We start from the raw sequence: 19605 nt of genomic DNA on the forward strand, positions 1-19605 counted from the left end.
CTACTACTACTACTACATAGGCTCCAGATGACGGGGCACGTCTGTTCACGCTATTATCCTGTGTCTCTGGAGAAACAGCAACGAGGAGATCTATCCATGGCTGCCGTTTCCGCCCTCCGTTGCAGTCGTGAAAGCCGTCGAATGCGGCCAAGTGGCGCTGTGGCCTAAACCAGGGGTTCTGACAGTTGCCTCGAAACTTTTTTTTTAATGTTTTATTCATCATGCGGTTACATCTTCACTTTCTCTGTTTTCGCTTCCCGCCCTGGCCGGTGATTTTTGTTCGTCCATCCAATCAGGTGCATCTGTGCGAGACTGTGACTGCCCGAACGTCCCGAAACGGACTAACGGCCCTCATACATGTACGGCTGTAATGCATGGATTTAGTGCGCGTCCACCACACTGACACAGGTCTAATTCGCAAGCGTGGATGGTAGTTTCGAAGAATACGTGGACCTCTACGAGAGGTGAGAAACGCTGCGAGACAGGTGTCCTACTCCTTCAGATGCACTACGAACCTACAGTGATGTCCGGTTGCTCCTTCCGTGCTCCAGCTGCTCCGGCCCTCCCAGTAAACCTGCTATAAGAATAACTCTATCGTCCACGTTGGATTCGTAGCCTCTGCCGATTTCGTATCCTGGCCCGTGCTGTCTTTCTACTACTCGTAACTGATTTGTTACCGCGTGTTCGGTCACGGGGGTGGGGGGATAGCTGAAAAGAGAAGGGCAGGACTTATCAGTGAAACGGGTTGCCAAATGAATAAAGCAGAAACTAAAGCGAGCTGAAGGAGTCACGGACTGAATACGAAACATACTTGTGCACCGGCACGGCGGGGACTAGCGCCTTTGCTGGAAGACGTGTTCAGAGCGATCTACGGAAGGTTATGAAGATGTCTTGGCTGTCATCTTTATTTCCCTCTCTCTGTCACCTCCTGAGAGACCAGAACAAGTTTCCTCAGGCGACGTCTCTGCAGTGCTCCCTGTAGTTGGACGTGTCAAGTGAAAGAGTTGCGTGAGTACACCTAAGAGGAGAAGATGCGAAGACGGCGCACAGAAAAGCGAAGAATGGATGAAGACGCGCAAAAAAAAGCAATAGGAGGCTGGCCAGATCTCCTTGACTCTGTTTAAAAGCCGGCCGAAACACCAGCAGAGTGGGTGACTTGGCGACGCCGGCTTTGCGGCTTTTCAGAAGAGGAGCCTCGCGTTGGATGCGGCTGCTCGTGCGCCCAGCACACATCGCGGCACGACGTTCGTGAGCGGGGGCTTCGCTCCGCGCGGGGATCAGCGGGTCTCTCGTGCAGAGGGGATAAAGGCGGGTAAAACGGGGCCGCCGCCAGCGAACGCGTGCTCCTAATCCCCCTCCTTTTCCTGCCGCGTTATTGCCGAACAAGGAGAGGGCTTTGTCGGCTTCGCGTCTATAGGAGGGCCCCCGCACTGTCGCCGCCGCGGCAAGGAAGGCCCTTCGGCGAACTTGCATTTATTCGTTTGCTTTCCGTTTAGAGTGGGCTGTCCGTTATTCCCTCTTAAAACCTCTTTTGAATCGCGTCGCGTTGAATTGATGCAGCTAGCGGCGCGTTCTCGCAGCCGCTGGGATTCGAACCCCCGATACCTCCTCACAAACGAGGAGGAATGTCGTGAACCTGTAGGTCATTGCTGTGGCTTTCTTTTTTTTTTTTCTTTGTAAGCTTTTTTTCACGGCGTCGGCGTTGCGTTGCTGGACACGGGCGCCGCTGCCTGCCAGTGTTCTGCGTCCGCTAAGGTGTCAGATCGAAGCGAGGGACGAAGGAGCGTCAGGGCACGAACTGATTTCCGAGAAGGCTGTGCATCGGCTTCCGGCTTCGCAGACGAGTGACGTCACATGCACGCACGCCGGCTGCTCTTTGTTTCAGAATCGAATATACAGTGCGTAACCGACGACAACGTGGCCGTCTTCGGACGCTGTGCTGTATCCCAGCCTCCTGGGCTCGTTCGGTTTCTGTACACAATAACCTCGGACACCAGCTGTCTGCGCGAGACGGGCTTTGCTTCATTTTCGCATTGTGCAACTGGGTGCAATATCACTGGCTTACGCGCCGTAGACGACTCGTACGGCGAGACGCCCCCGCATACCCTGACGCCACAGTGCGAGGGTCGTCCCACTGGTTGGTTACTGCAACACCACTTCTATTCGTCCGTCCTCGTCAGGGGAGATATGGACCCAGCGTTGCGTCTCCCGGCGCTATCGTTCAGTCTAGATTCGCCGTCCTCCTCGGACGGGGTCGAGGGGCCAGGTGCTCTGCCGCTGCGGTGCGTGCGCACCTGTCAGCTGTCCGACCTGCCCATTGTTCATACCGGAGGGGCATTCGGGTGTGGTATTAGTGCGGATAAACTGCTGCCGATCTGTTGCGAGAAACGATCGCTGCCCGCACAGCATCTGGCGATGGATCGCGGGCCGTGCGGCGCGTTGGTTTACGCATTGACGGAGCCAGACAGCGTTTAGACTTAACGGCGCTCACGTTGTCTGGCTGTGTGCGGAGGCCACAGGTTGTAAGTGCCTCTCTGGACTGTTCGTCTGTCGGTGCAAACGGTGGATGCCTCGGCACTGGAAGTGGGCACAAACTGCCCAGTCTAGGGAGCCGTTAAGAATCGACAGTACTGACGGCGCTTCAGTGACAAAAAGGGAAAAAATGTGGATTAAGGTGGATTAGCACACTCCCATATAATGATCCAGTGGAAGATGCTCGAACTAGGGTGAATTCATCATCATCAGCTTGACTACTCCCACTGCAGGGCAAAGACCTCTCCCAAATTCTTCAATACCTGTCCTCTGCCAGCTGCCGCCCCCGCAACCCCGCAAACTTCATAATCTCGTCCGCCCACCTAACTTTCTTCCGCCCCCTGCTAGGCTTGCCGTCTCTTGGAATCTACTCCGTTACCCTTAAGGACCACCGGAATGGACCACCAATATGAGTGGAAGGTATTCGAAAATTCCAGTCGTCAGATTTTCAATTTTGGGGGGTTCTGATGACGTCACGGCCCTCTCCTCGAGTCAGGGAATTGCGGGACAGAGAAACTCGAAATTTCTTGAACGGCGACAACCGAGATGCCATCGCATTAAAAGGTAAAGACGCAGATCCGCGTACGGATTCGTCTCGGGAAGCGATGTCCATACAGCCTTCTCTAGTTTCCGCACCTGACCACGTACAACCACGTAACAAATAGGCAGGGTCTGTAAAGTGCGCTTTGACTCCCGTCGAGTATCCGTGCAGAAAACGTTCCAGCGGTGTCTATAGACATTGTGCTCCTCACTTTGTCTTTCACGCGCGCAGCTCGTGCACTCAGTTGTGTACCGAGGCATCGAAACGCGGCAAAGAACCCAACGGGGCGGAAATTAGACCGGAGCCCTAGAGTGCGGCTTGCCTCTTGGCTCACTGTATTGCTTTGGCAAGTAGAAATCCTTCAGCAGTCATTCCACGATTCACTCAATCAGCACCCAATCGACAAATGCCTTGGAGGCGTAGTGTGTCATGTTTACCGCTGTGGCCTATTTCTCTGGGGTTTTCATGTTAGCTAACGAAAAGGTTTCAACTTAAAGAACGCCTGAAAAGGGCGTCTGAGGCTGGCTATAAAATGCTAGCATTGTGGAGAGTACAGGCCACCGAGCGTTGATGCCGCGTACACGACCTCAGAAGCGAGCCGATAATTTACGATACATTTTTAAAAGCTCCCGCTTCCGCGTCTCGCGGCCAGCAGCGGTGCCGGACGAAAGGCGCGCAACGCGTCATGTATAGCACTCGTTACGTCAGCAGCGGACTGCTGTCATTGGTTCGCCGTGCCAACTACGCCCCCCCTTCCGGGTGATTCCCGCACGCGTTGGCAGCCGGCCCGAGTGAGTGAGTGAGCCGGCAAAGGAGCGCAGCGTGCAGAGTACAGAGGAGAAAGAGGAGAAAGAAAGGCGCGAAGACGTGGAAATTCAAATTTTGAACACAGGTAACTCAGCTTCTACAAGACACATTAAAAAAAAAAAATTCCAGGAGGATATTTGTGAATCGGCGCCCTTTAACGTCCTAGGCGCACTGCAACTTTATTGAGAGCCCCTTTCAGAGCCCGTTTAAGGACAACGCAGCGAGCTACGGAAAGGAAAGTGATTGGTGTAACGTTAAGAGATCGGAAGCAGGCACAGTGGGTGAGGGAACAAAATTCGGGTTAATGACATCCTAGTCGAAATCAAGAGGAAGAAGTGGGCTTGGGCAGGGCATGTAATGCGAAGGCAAGACAACCGATGGTCCCTAATGGTAACGGAGTGGATTCCCAGAAAGTGCAAGCGTAGCAGGGGGCGGCGTATAGTTAGGTGGGCGGATGAAATTAAGCAGTTTGCGGGGATCCTGTGTCCTGCAGCTGGCAGAGGACAGGGTTAAGTGGAGAGACATGGGAGAGGCCTTTGCCCTCTCTTGTCTCGACTGTAAGAATGTAAAATAAATCTGCCGTACAGCTTCCTCCGCAACCTTCCAGCTCTTTCGATCCCGACACCATTGTATCGAGCCGGGACCTGCGGGCCTGTGCGAGTCGGGCAGCACAAGGGCCCCTCATGTCTAACAGCCTGCAATTAATTTGGGGACACCGCAGAGAGCTGTGGATTGGAAATTTATAGGAATGACGGGAAACAAAGAGGACAAGAGAGCACTGTACATTACAGAGCAAACTCGAATCTTTGAGGACATCGCTGAAATCAAGAGGATGAAAAAGTCATGAGTGGGACATTTCAGTGCCGGGCGCACAGAACTGATGCTTTGTTGGAGTGGATTCAGAGCTTAAGAAACTTGGAGGGGGGGGGGGGGGGAGGAGGAGGAAGAAGAGGAAGGAGATGAAAGGGGGGGGGGGGGCACTTATGCTCAGCCTTTAAGGGTATGATGCAGTAACGTTGATAGGTCCCTTCAGCGACTCTACTTGATCTCATTAGCATATTACCCGATCACGTGCTCTATACTAGCGCTCTACATGACACACCAATGTCTCGTGACATAAGCATAGAGTCGTTCGCGAAATACTCACCCCTCATCGACGTGCACTTGGGTACGCGTTTGATGACTGCTTTCTTATTCAGTGCCTCTCTAATCACACCCATACTCATTAGCGGACAGTCGCATCGCTACCGCATTATGTGAACGACCACGTCTTCAAAGTATACTGCGCACACAAAAAAACAAGGACGTGAAGGTGCACACAAGCGCAGACTCGCGACTGAATTCATTTGAAAGGAAACATCTTATATGCCTTCAAGCGTCATATCTAGGACCATGCGCAGTTCAGATATCTGCCTTCTTTTTGGTAAAGGTTGATCGACCGGTCACTTACACAATCATCCCCACGCTTACTGATGAAAAAAAAAAAAAAGCTATGCCTACAGCCACGCGACAAGCCATGCTATACGTTTACTAACAAAAGCAAAAATTTTAAAGAGAAGCAGAGTCGCGGGTGAACTTGCCGAGGCGTTTTTCATCAGTAAGCGTGGGGATGATTGTGTAAGTGACCGGTCGATCAACCTTTATCAAAAATAAGGCAGATATCTGAACTGCGCATGGTCCTATAGATATGACGCTTGGAGGTATATAAGATGCGTTTCCTTTCGTATGAATTCAGTCGCGAGTCTGCGCTTGTTGTGTGCACCTTCACGTCCTTGTTTTTGTGTGCGCAGTATACATTAAAGATATGTGTGACCGACTCGCACAACACCGCACTCTTTTGAACGACCACACGACATCTATCGCGATAGAAAGGAACGCTAACAGAGCGGCGCCTACGCGCTGCGCTGTTCGAATGTCTTTCGATCGCGCTTTTACCCGGGTGGTACGAAAAAGACGTCAGAGTCGTCCTAGAACGCATCACGGACGATTATAGCGTCTTTTTTGCTACCACCGAAGTAAAAGTGCTGTGAAAAAAAAAATGCGAACAGAGGAGCACCTAGGCTCCGCGCTCTGTTAGCGTTTGTTTTTTTTTTTTTTCATCGCCCCTGTGCATACAAAACCACGCTTTAACCGATCTGTACGAACGTGCCTGTGTGGCCGGTGATTATCGTGTCCGACTCGCAATTCAGGGGTCAGGGGTTCGATTCCTTATAAATTAATTCAATTTTCTTTCAGCGTAATTCATTTACTTTTTAATACTTACATGTCGTCGAGACGTTTGAGTCATTGTGCATCTTGCGCTGCAATGACTGACCTCCCCCTGCCCAGTGCAAGCGTTTCAAGTGCGTTTCACAAGGTTCCAGGAAGATCCAGACCGTTGCGAATGCTGAAGTTCGGACTTTGCTTTGATCTGGTATGTTCGGTTCTGTGGCTCATAAGCGGCTGAAGCCGTCATGCGCCAAAAAATAGGGTTACGAAGAAGTTTGTCCCGTCTTTACAGCGGCAGCTTTTAGGTGCTTTCGTGCCTGCTGATAAGACCTCTCCAAGAACATTCGTTTTTCAGCTCCCTTCTGTCCTTCTTTTTTTTCGCCTCAAAGTGCCTGCGTAAAGCCGGCTTGTAAACTTAGTGGAAGGGAGCTGAAATAGGGGCGGACCGTTTTTGGGACTTCTGGGGACGGGCGTTTGATTCGGTACCAGCGTATACGTTAAGAGCGAAATTAACTAATCTCAGACCGACTGACGTTTCTTTTTTCTCTCGCTTCTACTCTTGCTTCCGGGGAAAGCTTCCTCGGGTGTCCCTCGCACTGTCCGGCGCTTTAGCGGTGCGCTGGAAGGGATAATAAAAGGAGGTCAGGAAAGGAAGGAAGCAAAACAAAATAGGGAAGTGAGGAGAGAGAGATCGGCCTGACGTATACTACGACGGTGATGGGGAGTGTAGGGTGTGCGCGCCTGTATGGCATGTGTGTGTGTGTGTTTGATCGATCGTCGTGCTTGGTCAATCAGGAATGGGGGATTCGCCGGACGGGCGCGACAGGCGGCGGCGAATCAGAAGCCGACGGCGGCACAGGCGCCTCGTCCAACTCCCTTCGGGATATGGGGAGAAGAGCTACGCGGCTCTCCCAGAGAAAAAAAGAAAACTAAACTACGCTCGTTGGCTGTGCCTGCCTCTGCTGCTGCTGCGGCGGGATAAGGGAAAGCAGACAGGGATAAAGAGGGACGATCCAGAAAGTTGAAGAGGGGGGGGGGGGGGGGGGGGTAGTGAGGAAAAGGTGCTGGTCGGCGGGGCAAGATGAAAAGAAGGCGTAAAAAAGGAGAGCAAGCCGGTGGGACAGAAGGGAAGGAGGGGGCTAAAAGAAAGAGGTCCAGCCGGCGGGGTAATAAAGGGAATCGGGGAGGAAAGAAGGAATGTAGAGAGGGAAGAGCGATTCAGGGGATAAAGGGAGAAAAAAGGAGCACCAAGGATGCCAGAGGGAGCGCGCCGGCTTTCTTTGCGGACGGCGGCGGATTGGCCGGCTCGGGAGAGAAGGCTCGAGGGATGAGCCCCGGCGCGCTCTTCTGCGGCCGCGCTGGCGTCGCGCGCGCTAATGCCGCCGAACGTCGACGCCCGCCGTGGCTCAGCGAGAAGGCCTGCCCGGCGCCGCGCGCCTTTGACCAAAGTCGTCGCCCTTAATCCGACGCCGCGGGCTCCTTTCTGTGCGTGTGTCGCCTTTCGCCCCCGGGGCAGCGGGACACCTCGCGTTTGCCTGGTCGCCGTTTACTTCTGCCGCTTTTCTATGTCCTTTTTCTTTTCCTTATCCTCGGCCTTCTCGGAGGAGACCTTGCTAAGCTCGAGGGCTTTCGGACGACGTCTGTTCTGCCCTTCTGCATCTTCCCCTGGTGTTCCCTTTCTGCTTGTTTGCTGCCCAGTGTTTTTCTTTTTATTCTCGTTTAGGACGCCTTGGTTGTCACCGAGCCTTTCTTCAGTCGTGGTCGCTTTGTCATCCCTTCCTTAGATTGCTGTATATAGAGGGATCTATTGTGTTGCGTGGGCGACCTGTCATTCCTCAGGCTGTTGGTGGTCTCGGGGTGCCTATCGGGCATGAAGCACTAAAAAAAAAAAATTCTCGTAAACATGAACGTATGTCTGTTAAGCTTCACTGTCGTTCAAAATGCACTGCATTTTGAAAAGTCAACACTGTTTCTGTATTATGTGTAAATTGTCAACTGAATTTCCATTTTCTGCTCATTGTTCAATATTTCCTCAACCTTTCTTGTATACTTCAAAAGTAGTGCTTCTGTACTCACCCCCCGCCCCTGGATCTGATGTCTACTGAAGTGAAGCCCCCAGCCCAAGCGAGAAGCCATTCACCCCCCGGAAGCACTACCCATCAGCCACCTCCCCACCGCACCCGCATAAAATCTGGAAAAGGCTACGAAGGTTTCATGCGTCTGGAGCACGATTATTAAGGAAACATGACAAGTGTGTTATCTGCCCGTACTTGAAGAGTAATCGTTGACTGCATGAAAATTTAAGAGTGTCCGCCCTTTCACACATAAATCGAACCTCGTTATAACGAAACAATAGATATAACGAAGAAGTGACGATTCCACTCGGAAGCTCGGTCAGCACGGGCTATAACGAAGCTACGGCTATAACGAAGTAACAACGCAATAACGAAGTTCAACTGTATAAGCTTATTGCTCCGCGCTGCGTGGATCGACTTACCCGGTAGGGTCCGTGTAGAGTAATTAAAAAAAAAATTGAAAGGAAACTTTGCAGTGGCTCCGAGAGGATTTATGCTAGCTTAATTCCGACTCCCGCTTACTCTCTTCCGTCCCGTTTAATAATCTCGTTCGATTAATTGCTGCCCCTCGTCCACTTTCGGCTCGGTATAAGCGGCTGCGAACTGCAAGTCGAACGCTTCGGAAGCAGCAACAACGAGACGAGGAAAGATTTGACGATGGTTACGAGCGGGCCGGATTTTCGCCGGAGAGCGGCGTTGTGCTGGAGGGGGTTAACGGGGATAGAGACGGGTAAGAAACAGAGAAAGCTAGCGCCGCCGGCGGGACCGCTAGACGGATTAAGCCTGGCGCATGGAGGATACTATTATTATACGCCGGGCGTTCTGGGAATAAATTATGGCGCTGCAATCCGCGTCGTGTGCCGCATCAGCAGATGCTGCGTAAGACGCGTCGATCGCTCGCCGTTCGATGACTTAACACTCTTTTGTTTTGTTTTTATCTTCAAGCTGACACCCCCCTCCCCTTCGTTTTTTTTTTCCCCCCCTTTCCGCTTCGTCTGTCGTTCTGCTTGTCCTGTTAATGGTGGCTATAAAGCAGCTTCTGGCTTGCTTTCGCTCTAAGCTGCCTAATGGAATTTGGGCGAGCCGTTTCAGAATCGAAGCGGTGAAAGTAAAAAAAAAAAAAGTCAAATATTACAGAAGCAGCCCGGTTAATTCTTTTCAAGGTTAGCCGCCGCGGTGGCTCAGTGGTTATGGTGCTCGGCTGCTGACCCGAAAGACGCGGGTTCGATCCCGGCCGCGGTGGTTGAATTTCTTTGGAGGAGAAATTCTAGAGGCCCGTGTACTGTGCGATGTCGGTGCACGTTAAAGAACCCCAGGTGGTCGAAATTTCCGGAGCCCTTCACTATACGGCGTCCCTCATCATAGCCTGAGTCGCTTTGGGACGTAAAACCCTATAAACCTAAACCTAACCTCTTTTCAAGCTTATGCGTATCGAGCTGCCGTACAGGAGCCGTAATGTTTCATATTGCAACCGAAATCCTCTTAATTACAGCCAGAAATCCCTGTTTCTGGTCCCTTTTCCCTTCAGCAGTTTGTAAAAACCAGCAGGTTGAAAAATTAAGAGCAATTTTATTTTCTTTGATATTTGTGGCCCTTTTGCTGGGAATCTGCTATAGGGTTAGATCAGTCATATACTGGTGTCACTGTAACCGGCTGTTTTCGCCCACGTTACTAAAGCAGCGATATATTTTAATATGAATTTGTGATCGAGTCGTTACTTTTTTACTGGACCCTCCCAAATTTCAAGCCCACTCAGGAAAATAAACATTCCGTGTAATGACAGCGACAATTTTGGACAATAAGAGCTCGTGGTGCACGCTGCGCACAGCATCAGCAGCTTGGCGGACTACACAGGATGATTCGCGCGGGGTGAATACTTACAGAACCACTTTTTCGGAGTTCATTGACTGTCAACTCGAGCCCCGAAGCCCCAAAAAAGAAATTCGTATTACTCGCGAAATAAAGTCGAAGCAGCGCCAGAGTAAACGACGCGCTTCAGGAGAATCGGGCGCCGTCCAGAGCTAAATTTGGTTTGACTTATGAGGTTTAATGTCCCAAACCGACTCAGGCTATGAGGGACGCCGTAGTGAAGGGCTCCGGGAATTTCGACCACCTGGGGTTCATTAACGTGCACTGACGTCGCACAGTACACGGGCCTCTAGAATTTTGCCTTCATCGAAATTCGACCGCCGCGGCCGGTATCGAACCCGCGTCTTTCGGGTCAGCAGCCGAGTACCGTAACCACTGAGCCACCGCGGCGACAGAGCTAGATTTGATTATTTAAAAAAAGCTTTTTGTTGCTGCTAGGCGAACACTAACGACTAAACCCGAAGAAAATCGGTGTTATTTTCTTTTTTATGTTTTTTTCAGCGCAGGAGATCTGCACATTGCATAAAGGTGTAAAACGGGACATGGTTGGTCACTATCAAAGTATTCAAGAAGGTCATTTTTCGTGTGAACAAAAAAAAATTGTTCGCTTGAAAGTGAGGCATTGAATCTTGTTCAGGGAAGAGCTTGAACTTTACATCGCGAAAAAAAAAACTAGATTTTTTTTTTATGAATTGCAGTCTACCCTGCTCCCTTAAATTTCCCTGAAAACACATGGAAATTTCCTTTTCGCCAAATATTGCGCCTAAAATTCCCTGAAAAACAGTTAAAATCGCTGAATGGACAGCAGGAGGCGTTCTTGGCGTTCGTGGCCGCGCTCCCTTGCAAAAATTTCTTTAGGCTGTCCATAGACTTTTGTCTGTAGATTGTCCGTAGACTTTTGTCTATAAATTGTCCGTAGACTTCTGACTATAGACAGATGCTAGAGAATAATCTCTGGCAATACAAATCCTATAGACTGTCCAGTCTGTAGACAATCTATAGATTAATGTCCATACAGTTTTAGTACACTTTTGTCTTAGAGAGTCTATAGACTGAATAGACATATGATAGAAAGGGCTTTAAAAACTGCCCTCTCCGACTGAATAGACAGAAGGAAATATCTATAGGAAGCCAATAGAGTCTATGAGAAGTCTATAGACTGTCACAGACCACTTTTATAAGGGCTTTCTTGAGCCCATTCGTGCGTTTGCGAACGAAGCCGCCTTCGTGTTTCGCATTTTGTTCTTCGTTGGCGTGAGAACAACTCTGCAGCTCAGCGGCGAAAGGGCTGGCCGCTTTTCGCGGACCTAAATAGGCAGTAATTTGATGCGGAGGCATTAAGTGCCTTATAAGAATGAGCCACACCGTCAGTTGGTCAGAGACCTTCGAATCGGCGACCTTTACAGTTGAGCGCTTTCATAAACGTTAGCCCCTACTTCACCTCAGTGTTGTATGCCTTACAATGGTGGTGTATCATTTTTTTAAATGAACATTTAGGCAGTCGTCTTGTAAAAACTACCATGTTTCCACGTAACCAAATTCCCTGATTGCTCAAGAAGGTCCTGACGTCATCAGAACGGCCGAGTTTGAAAATTTGAGGACTATAATGTTCGAGCGTCTTGCATTTGATTATCATATATGATCATACTAATCGACCCGCTCTTGTACCTTAATTTACCGGCTAATCCTCACTATATCCGCCCATTAATCCACCTTAATTTTCTGGGTTGGACTTCCCTCCAAAATTTGGGGAGTCCTTTGGAATATTTGGTAGTGGACTAACTTCCACATGCCGTCGCATTTTATTCCTGAAGAACGCTGTTAAGAAGGCCCCAATTTTTTTTTAACAATATATGACCGTAGTTCGTGTGTTTTTTAGAGGCGAAGTTGGTAAACCTGGCTGCCGTGACAGCACCAGGTGCACCTGCCAACGCTCGGCATAACAGACTTCGCTGTAAAATTCGCGGAGACCGGTGTCTTAAAGTTCAACTCCTTGATTAACTAGTGGGCAATCACCGTTGAGCGTTGCGGCGTGGCGAAACACTGGGCATACAACAAGTAGATTCGTATGGGATTCCAGATGTAAATTTCCCATATGGCTGCGTAGAGGGCCAGCGCAACCCGTCTTTCCGCCAAGCTTCATCCAGAGCTTCTGCATTCCGCGGGCAATCGGATAGCAACAAGAAAAAAAAAGTAAAAACGCGGCATTCAGACGGGAATAGGAGGGAGGAGTAGTGATAATAGCGATCTCTTCCATATCTATACGCGTACAGTCGCGCGCCGCTTCAACCCCTTCTTCAAACATGCATCTCGGAGCACGCACACACCCACCTTCGTCTCCGGCGAGATCCACCACTCGCCCAGCAATTGTTTTTCGCATGGCCCCATAAGCTCTCCGGGTTTTCCTTTTTTTCTTCTTCTCTTCTCTAATCCTTGCTGTCGGTGGCACACTCTCGTGACGCGCACGGAAAAGGGATTATGCGAAGATGCGAAGGGCGAGCTGCCGAGCGCGGTCGGCGGCGACGGATCTCTGGTGAAAGAACTTAAGAAGAAGCCGGGCGAGGAGGGGGGATAAAGGCGGGGGAGGCTAAAGAGGAGGAGGCGCGGCGGCGGGGATCTAGCTTTTAATCCGCGAGGCGAAATTTCCGAGGGCGCTTCTGGACAGCTCCGCGGGATTAGGAGCGCCGCGCTGAAGCCGGATTAGTCGGTATGCGAGCCTCTCTCCTCCTCGGTGCCTCTCTCCCCCTCCCCGTCTTCGCTTCTTTTCTCTTCCGTGCATACCTCGCCGCGCGCGCACGCGCTTAGAGCTCGTGCTGGGGAGATTTGTATTCTGACGCAGGACGTTGCGCAGCCGCCGGCTGACTGTGCGCCTGTCTTTTCTTTTTTTTTTTTTTCTGACGGCGCGTGTCTTTGTACTTCTCTTTTTTGTGTTGCCTGTCTGCGTGTTCTTCGAATCCTTTTTTTAGGTTGTGGCTTGTTCTCTGTTTCTTTCGACCTGGTTTTTAATTTCTGTTGGCCACGAGTTTAACGGCTTACTCTACGTCTTTTCCCCTTCTTGTTTTCCTCTTTTTTTGTTTTACTCCGCGGCTGTTCTTCGCCTCCTTTTTTTTTTTCTTTATCCTCCGCTCGTTCGATAGCGCATTTTTGGTGCTCTCATTTTCTTACGTGCGCACTATTTGCCTCTCATTTATCTCTCTTTCTCTCTTTCCATCTTCGAAGAGAGGAGGAGGGGCTCTGGCGGAATGCAAGCACAGAGAGCGGGGCGCGCGCGTGCCTATTGTAATGGCACACGAAGCGGCGGCGCTAAGCGCGGGATTAAGCGCGCACGCTAATCGATGCTGCGCCGATCGAATCCCTCCGGCCTTCGTGTACGTTCGACGGCATTCGCGGGGCCCCTTCTTTTAGTTCTTCTCCTCCGTGCACGCATTTCGGATTTCGCCTGCTCCTCCCGCCCCGAGCCGCCCGTTTCTTTGCATCGTCTTCGAGTCTTACCGCCCAGCGCAGCCTTATTTATTATTTGTGCGCTAGACGTCTTATAGTTGGTTCGTTCTCCTATCCTCGTTTTGCCGCCGTGCTGCATAGCGCGGCGCCGTGATAATATAGCGTTAATTAGGTTCAGCTTTTTTTTAGTGGGAGACAGTCACGTTATAGCAAGCGCGGGGAGCTCACCGTGTTCAGGGGGGAGGGAGGTGTCGCGCGGAGAAGTTTCGGAATGCGCGCGTGGATCTGGCATCCGCAGCAGTGGACGGGCATTCGAAAGCTGGCGGATAGAGATTGAAACGAGATTTGGGCAGGGTGAGACCATTTTTGTCCCGGTCAAAACGTACGACAGAATTTTGTGTCGCGAGCCAAGCTTTCTTGTCGTGCGACAGAGGCTCGTGTTGTGGGTTCTTTCGTGCGACAAAGGTGTTTGCAGTGGCTTCTGTCGCACGACAGACATCATTCCTGTATTTTGTCGTGAGAAGAAGTTGCCTGTCGCGCGACAGGTTTGTGTCGCAGGTTTTGTCGTGCGACAGAGAGAGTCGTGTCGCGCGACAGGGACTGCGTGCCTCGGCATCAAAGAGCCAACTAGCCACGACTGAAGAAGAGAACTGGCACCGCATTGCTTTCTCGTGATGCTAACCGTTTTTCTTGTTTCACTTCTCGATTCTGCTTCTGTTGTTGTGGTCGTTATCGGAGTCCATAATGGTAGGTGCTAGTATAAGCGAAGTAACGCCGAAGCCTCCGCTTCTTTAACAGTTTCGAGGCCACTTTTAGAACACACAGTCAAACGCTTTGTCGCGCACGTCAGTTGGCGTTACGTTTCTCCGGGAACGCAGCAACGTGGCGCTTCGGAAATATCGGACGCCCATTGGGCCCCGAGGAAGATTAACGACCCACCGTTAGAGGGTGCTGGTGGCAGGGAGTGCGGAAGTGGTTGCAGGCAAACAGGGTTTCTCGGATAAAATGAACTAAGGTTGTTGTAGAAGCAGTACTTTTCGCTGGAATATAACTGAAGTCAGTGTTTCTAAGTGATTGGCGAACTCTTTATCCTGTCGAGGTACGTTCAGTGAGCTTTAATTGGAAACCGCGGGAGAACGTCACAAGGCCTCAAGGGTATACCTTGGCAACGACCAAACTTGCGTCTGCTCAGTCGTATATAGATGGCATTGTCCATCCTCGCAAACTGGAACTGTCTGAAACATCGGCCGCGTCTGCTTGGTTCAAAGCCTGGAAGAAGCGTTCAGAGCAACGTCGGCTTTCCGAAGGCTTGCTCACTGTGGGGCTTCTTTTTGTTCCGCGCAGCTTCCGAGTCTGTATTGCACTGGTAGTTACGTCGCTACCACTGCTTGCTCCCGTGCAGGCGATGTCGCCGTTTTGTGTCGTAATCTAAACCTCCCGTGTTCACCTCTTTACCATTTAGCGTTTATCCACTGGGAATGGGTTTTTTGTGTGGTCAATAAAGAAGCGGGGGTGGGGGCCGAGTTTGTCTTTATTTTTTTGTTATGGAGGGGGGAGGTAGATTTCGTGTTCACTTTCTTTAGTCGTCCCGGAACAAGACGACAAGGCTGGGACCCTTTGATCGAAACTTTTTCACGTCCCGCGTGTAAATGCATTGTTTGATTAGTCCGCCTGGAGAAAGTAAAAAAGTTCAGTAAGAAATGAAAATAGTACTTCCGTTTTCGCCGTTGGAAAGTAAAACTCGGCTGATCGATGTCCCGTTGGGAATCGAGGAAAAGGAGTTGGACAGGGCACGTAGTGTGGCGGACACTTCTCTTCCTTCCCTTCCTCCTCCATAACTATAACTTTAATTTGGCGCGTGCAGTAAACTACCTGAGGGGAATACGAAGGCAAAAATGTAGTGACGCACTTTGTACCCTTCCTATCTGTTTTCGTTCCCAAACTCACCTTCGATCCCGGCCGCGGCGGCCGAATTTCTATGGAGGCGAAATTCTAGAGGCCGGTGTACTGTGCGATGTCGGTGCACGTTAAAGAACCCCAGGGGGTCGAAATTTCCGGAGCCCTTCACTACGGCGTCCCTCATAGCCTGAGTTGCTTTGGGACGTTAAACCGCAATAAACCACAAACCATCACCTTCTCGCATTGCGGCCCCTTTCGAATAGCCAGATACGATGCGTTCCTTGTCCGTATGTTGCACAGGCGAGTTTCTTTCGTGGCTGCCTGCGTGCGATGATTCCTTCTATTCATTTCCCGTCTCCCTCGTACGAGAGGATGAGACCCCGCGGATTATCCCTGCCTCTATAGGGAATGCGGAGCACCCGGAGCTCCTCAGAGATCTTCCCAACTTTTTCCCGCGGCTTGACGCGCACGTTCCCTTCTTTTTCCTTTCTGTCCCGGCCCATTCCTGTCGCCACCGCGAACGGGTCTCTCCTCGCCGCCGCCCGAAGAGCTCGCCTCGCGACAGCGGCCCGCCATCGGCCAACGAAGAAGCTCCCGCGTCTTGGCCGGTGATCCCCCGGGGCCGGACAAGGACGTTGCGCGGGGATGTCTCCCCCTCTCTTTGTCTTACTTCCCTTTCCTTGCTCCCTTTTTCTTTCCCCTTTCGCGTTTTTTACACGTGCTTTCTTTCTGGGATCTCAAGAAGCTTCCCTTATTTGTTACTCATCCATCGGCCTTTACTCGGTATCCCTGCCTAATATTATATTGACTACAGCCTATGCTTTGGCGTGTACGTTTCTTTTTTTCTTTTCTGTTTTTATCGTCGTCGGCTTCACGTCCCTTCATTAGGGGATGCGGCCCTGCCCTTACTTCTGCTGTCTTTTTGAGATTTGATTTTCTTTCTCTTTCTATGCATCCCCTTCTCTCTCTCTCTCTCTCTTTGGTACAGAGTTCTCGCCTGCTGTTTTTTCGCCGTCCTGTTTTGCTGTCTCTGGCTCACCGCGGTGTGGGTCTCTGTGTTTCCTCGCCCGCGCTTATTTTTTCTTCGTCTCATGTCTTCCCTATTTTCCCTCATTCCCGCGCTTATTTTGTCTTTCTACGTGTCTCCCCTATTTTCCCTCATTCCCGATGCTATCTCTCTTTGCTTCTTCTACTTTCGTGCGTCATTCACTTCACGAGGCTTTCTCTTCCGCCGTCCGTTCGGAATCGGGGTCATTGTGAGCGGGGTTTGTCTTCGTTCTTTTTTTTTTTCCTTTTTATTCCGCTGTCTGGTCGTGCGAAGCCGTTCCCGTCGAGACCCACGTTCAATCCCTTCTTCGCGTAAACTTGGCAGCTGTCGCCTCTGTTGTGCACCTTCCCTTTTTCTCCATTCGGGATGATCCGGCGACGACCGTTCGCTCACTTGTTCGGCCGCGCGTCGCCTTTTCCTCGTAAGGACATGGATTTTAACTTATGCGGTGTGTACGTACACTGAATCAAGGCAGTCGCTCTTGTTCGTTTATACTTTCTGCTGTCGCATATCATTTGCAAGTTCATAATTAGCTGAACACCGCGTACCCATTTCAGTCGTTGTGTAGTCGTTCCTGCATTCGCGTTTTTTTTTGTTTTTTCAGCGCTAGCTGTTAATGGCGACCTCGCCTGGTTCAACGGTGTCCGCACCGACGCGTCCGTGAACACGTGACCACAGTGACAGGTGCCAAGTGAGAGAGAGGGAGTTGGGGGGGAGGATAGCAAAGTGCGCGCATCATGACAGGTGGAGCAGGGCGAGATGTCACGCTGCAGCATAGGCACCACACGCGTTGATGGCAACCACAGACGTCCTGCCTTCAACACGCTGCTGCAACATGACAGCTCAGTCGCAGCAAAAGAAGCGCCGTAGACGAGGTGGAACGGCTTCATGCGCTGGACCTTGTGCTATAGAGTTTCGACAAGCGATAATAAGCACCAGTTTGGAACGCGCTGTGTCCGGAGCCCGACGGAAAGACCGTTCGTTGCCGCTTTATAGCCTTGCACCGTTAAAAGCGCGCTACGTAAGAGCGCGGCGGCGATCGGAAACGCGAGGCTCTATCCGGAACCTAGAAACAGGAGCCTGAGGAACGTAGCTAAGACGTGAGGTGCCCGGCTGAGCATTTCGCACAATCAACAAGTGCTGGAATTCGCTGTATCAAAGGATGATGAGCGTTGTTTTTCTTTTTTCCAAATTGTTGTTTTTCTTTCTATCGCAGGCAAGACTCTGCCGGTGCACTGTGTGGTGGAGCGGGTGCCCAGCCCGCAGACGGACAGCCAGCAGCCGTCGGTGGAGGTGGACAGCTACGCCATCGTTCCCAGCGCGGCCCTCTTCGCCGACCTGGTGCGCACCGCGCTCACCAAGCTCGGCTACTCGCCCTCGGAGGCCATCTGCGCCAAGGGTGCGTCCCTCCCTCTTCTACTACTTCAACATCCTCCTGCTCCTCCCTCATTCGTCCACAGTGATCGAAACTGTGCCCCGGGTACGCGCTTCAGGCCCGCGGTATCTTGCGATGAAAGCTGAAACAGCGTGTATTAGCGGTAGGCTGCGCAAAGCGTTCTACTGTCCACGGATCCTGGATGTATCGGCGATTTTGAAAAAAAAAACTCATGAGGTGCATTTAAATCTCCTTACGTGCGGAAATGCGAAAGCTGTGCGCGGTCCGCCACCTGCGCCATCTGCTAGGCCAACGCCGTACATTGCGAGGGGGGTTTTCAGTGGGTGCCTCATGATGGCGCTACGACTGCACGAAAAGCACGGAGGAAGCTGGGTACTCGCTTGATTGCGACATCTGTAATTAACATGCTCATTATGACTCATGTAGGCCGTAATACATATCTCGAAGATGTATTTTTAAGAACTGTGCGTTCACCGACGCGCCTTTATTCAGCTTCAAACGTCGAAGTGTCGCGGCAGCGTCCCCGTCTGGTTCGATTCCGTCCTAGACCCCAGTTTTCTTTTCTTGATATTTTCTTTTCAAATGATTGACAGTTCGAGTGGACACTTTCGCGGACAGCCTCTGTCTACAACTTCCGCCCACGCCACTCATGAGCCAAGAAAGGCTTTCGCCTTAAAAAAAAATGCCGCTAGTGTCTCATCCTCTCCACTTGCCGCCGTTGCACTTTCCTGCTCGTAACTTCACCCTGTCCGCATTCTTCCTCTTCATTTGCCCCCTCCCCACTTTCCTCATCTCTACTATTCTCCACTTTCTCCGAGGCCTCACGGTAACGCTAACAACGCAGGGTTTCTTGCAAAATTACTACTGCTAGTGAGAGAGAGAGAGAACAACTTTTATTTAGAAAGCCTGCAGAGTCGGTTAGGCTCCCTCCAAGCAGGGAGGACAAGCTTTTACCGCGGCGCGGCCACTACGTCAATCTCGTGCGTTGTGCTCCTTGAGGTCTTGTTACGTCCCTCGCTACTTCCGCGGGTTCGAGAGGGCCGCCGCCCCCTTCCTGGGGGCGCCGCCCCCCTCTCCTCGGTTTCGCTCGGTCGCTGCCTCTCGAGAGCTGCCGAGACCTGCTGGACGGCCTTGAGTTGTGTCTTATGATCACAGCTCCTCGTTGCAGCCTCTAGCTGCGGCGGGATCGTCGTCTTCTCGCTGGCTTCGCGCGGATTTACGCTACAGTCCCAAAGGATGTGAGCCGCGGTGGCTCTCTCCTTCGCGCACAGTCTGCATATGTCACTCGCGTACACACTCGGACACACGTGCTTAGCTAGCACCGGGGTGAGCAGGGACCCCGTCTGTAACTGTCTATATAACACTGCCTCCTTCCGGGTAAGCCCCGGGTGAGGTGGCGGCATAGTCTGTCTGTTCAGTCTGTACCATTTCACTATTTCGTTGAAGGTGGTCATCTTGTCCTTGGCACTGCGTCGCGACCAGGACTCCGAGTCGGCCGTACTTTCAGCCGCGCGGTTGGTTAGTCCTCGCGCGGCCGAGTTGGCCGTCTCGTTGTGGTTCACGTTTCCGCGTTCCGACACGTCACTGCCCATGTGGGCCGGAAACCACTTGATCACCACAGGACTGTTGCGTCCGATGTCTTCGGCCTTGCGCAGTATGCGCGCGGCCTCACTACATACCCTACCCTTGGCGTAGTTCTTCACTGCCGTTCTAGAGTCACACAACACTGTAGTACATCCGGGGTCGGAAACGGCCAAGGCGATGGCCACCTCCTCCGCCCGGTGCGCTT

General features: G+C 51.5%; 1 protein-coding gene across 5 annotated transcripts in view; it reads left to right on the forward strand.

Annotated features, from left to right (window-relative positions):
• dve (SATB1_N and homeodomain domain-containing protein dve) overlaps positions 1 to 19605 on the forward strand; it is a 98393-nt gene that overhangs the window by 31259 nt on the left and 47529 nt on the right. For all 5 annotated transcript variants that reach the window (XR_016286838.1, XM_089565525.1, XM_089565504.1 and 2 more), the window contains exon 3: positions 17637 to 17819. Coding sequence is in view for 4 of the 5 variants with exons in the window: in XM_089565525.1 (XP_089421651.1) it covers positions 17637 to 17819 (183 nt within the window). In the remaining variant the exon portion in view is untranslated. The remainder of the gene's footprint in view (positions 1 to 17636; positions 17820 to 19605) is intronic.

Source organism: Amblyomma mixtum, chromosome 1 (assembly GCF_055824585.1).
Source record: "Amblyomma mixtum isolate Tamu chromosome 1, ASM5582458v1, whole genome shotgun sequence".
NCBI classification, from domain to species: Eukaryota; Metazoa; Arthropoda; class Arachnida; order Ixodida; family Ixodidae; genus Amblyomma; species Amblyomma mixtum.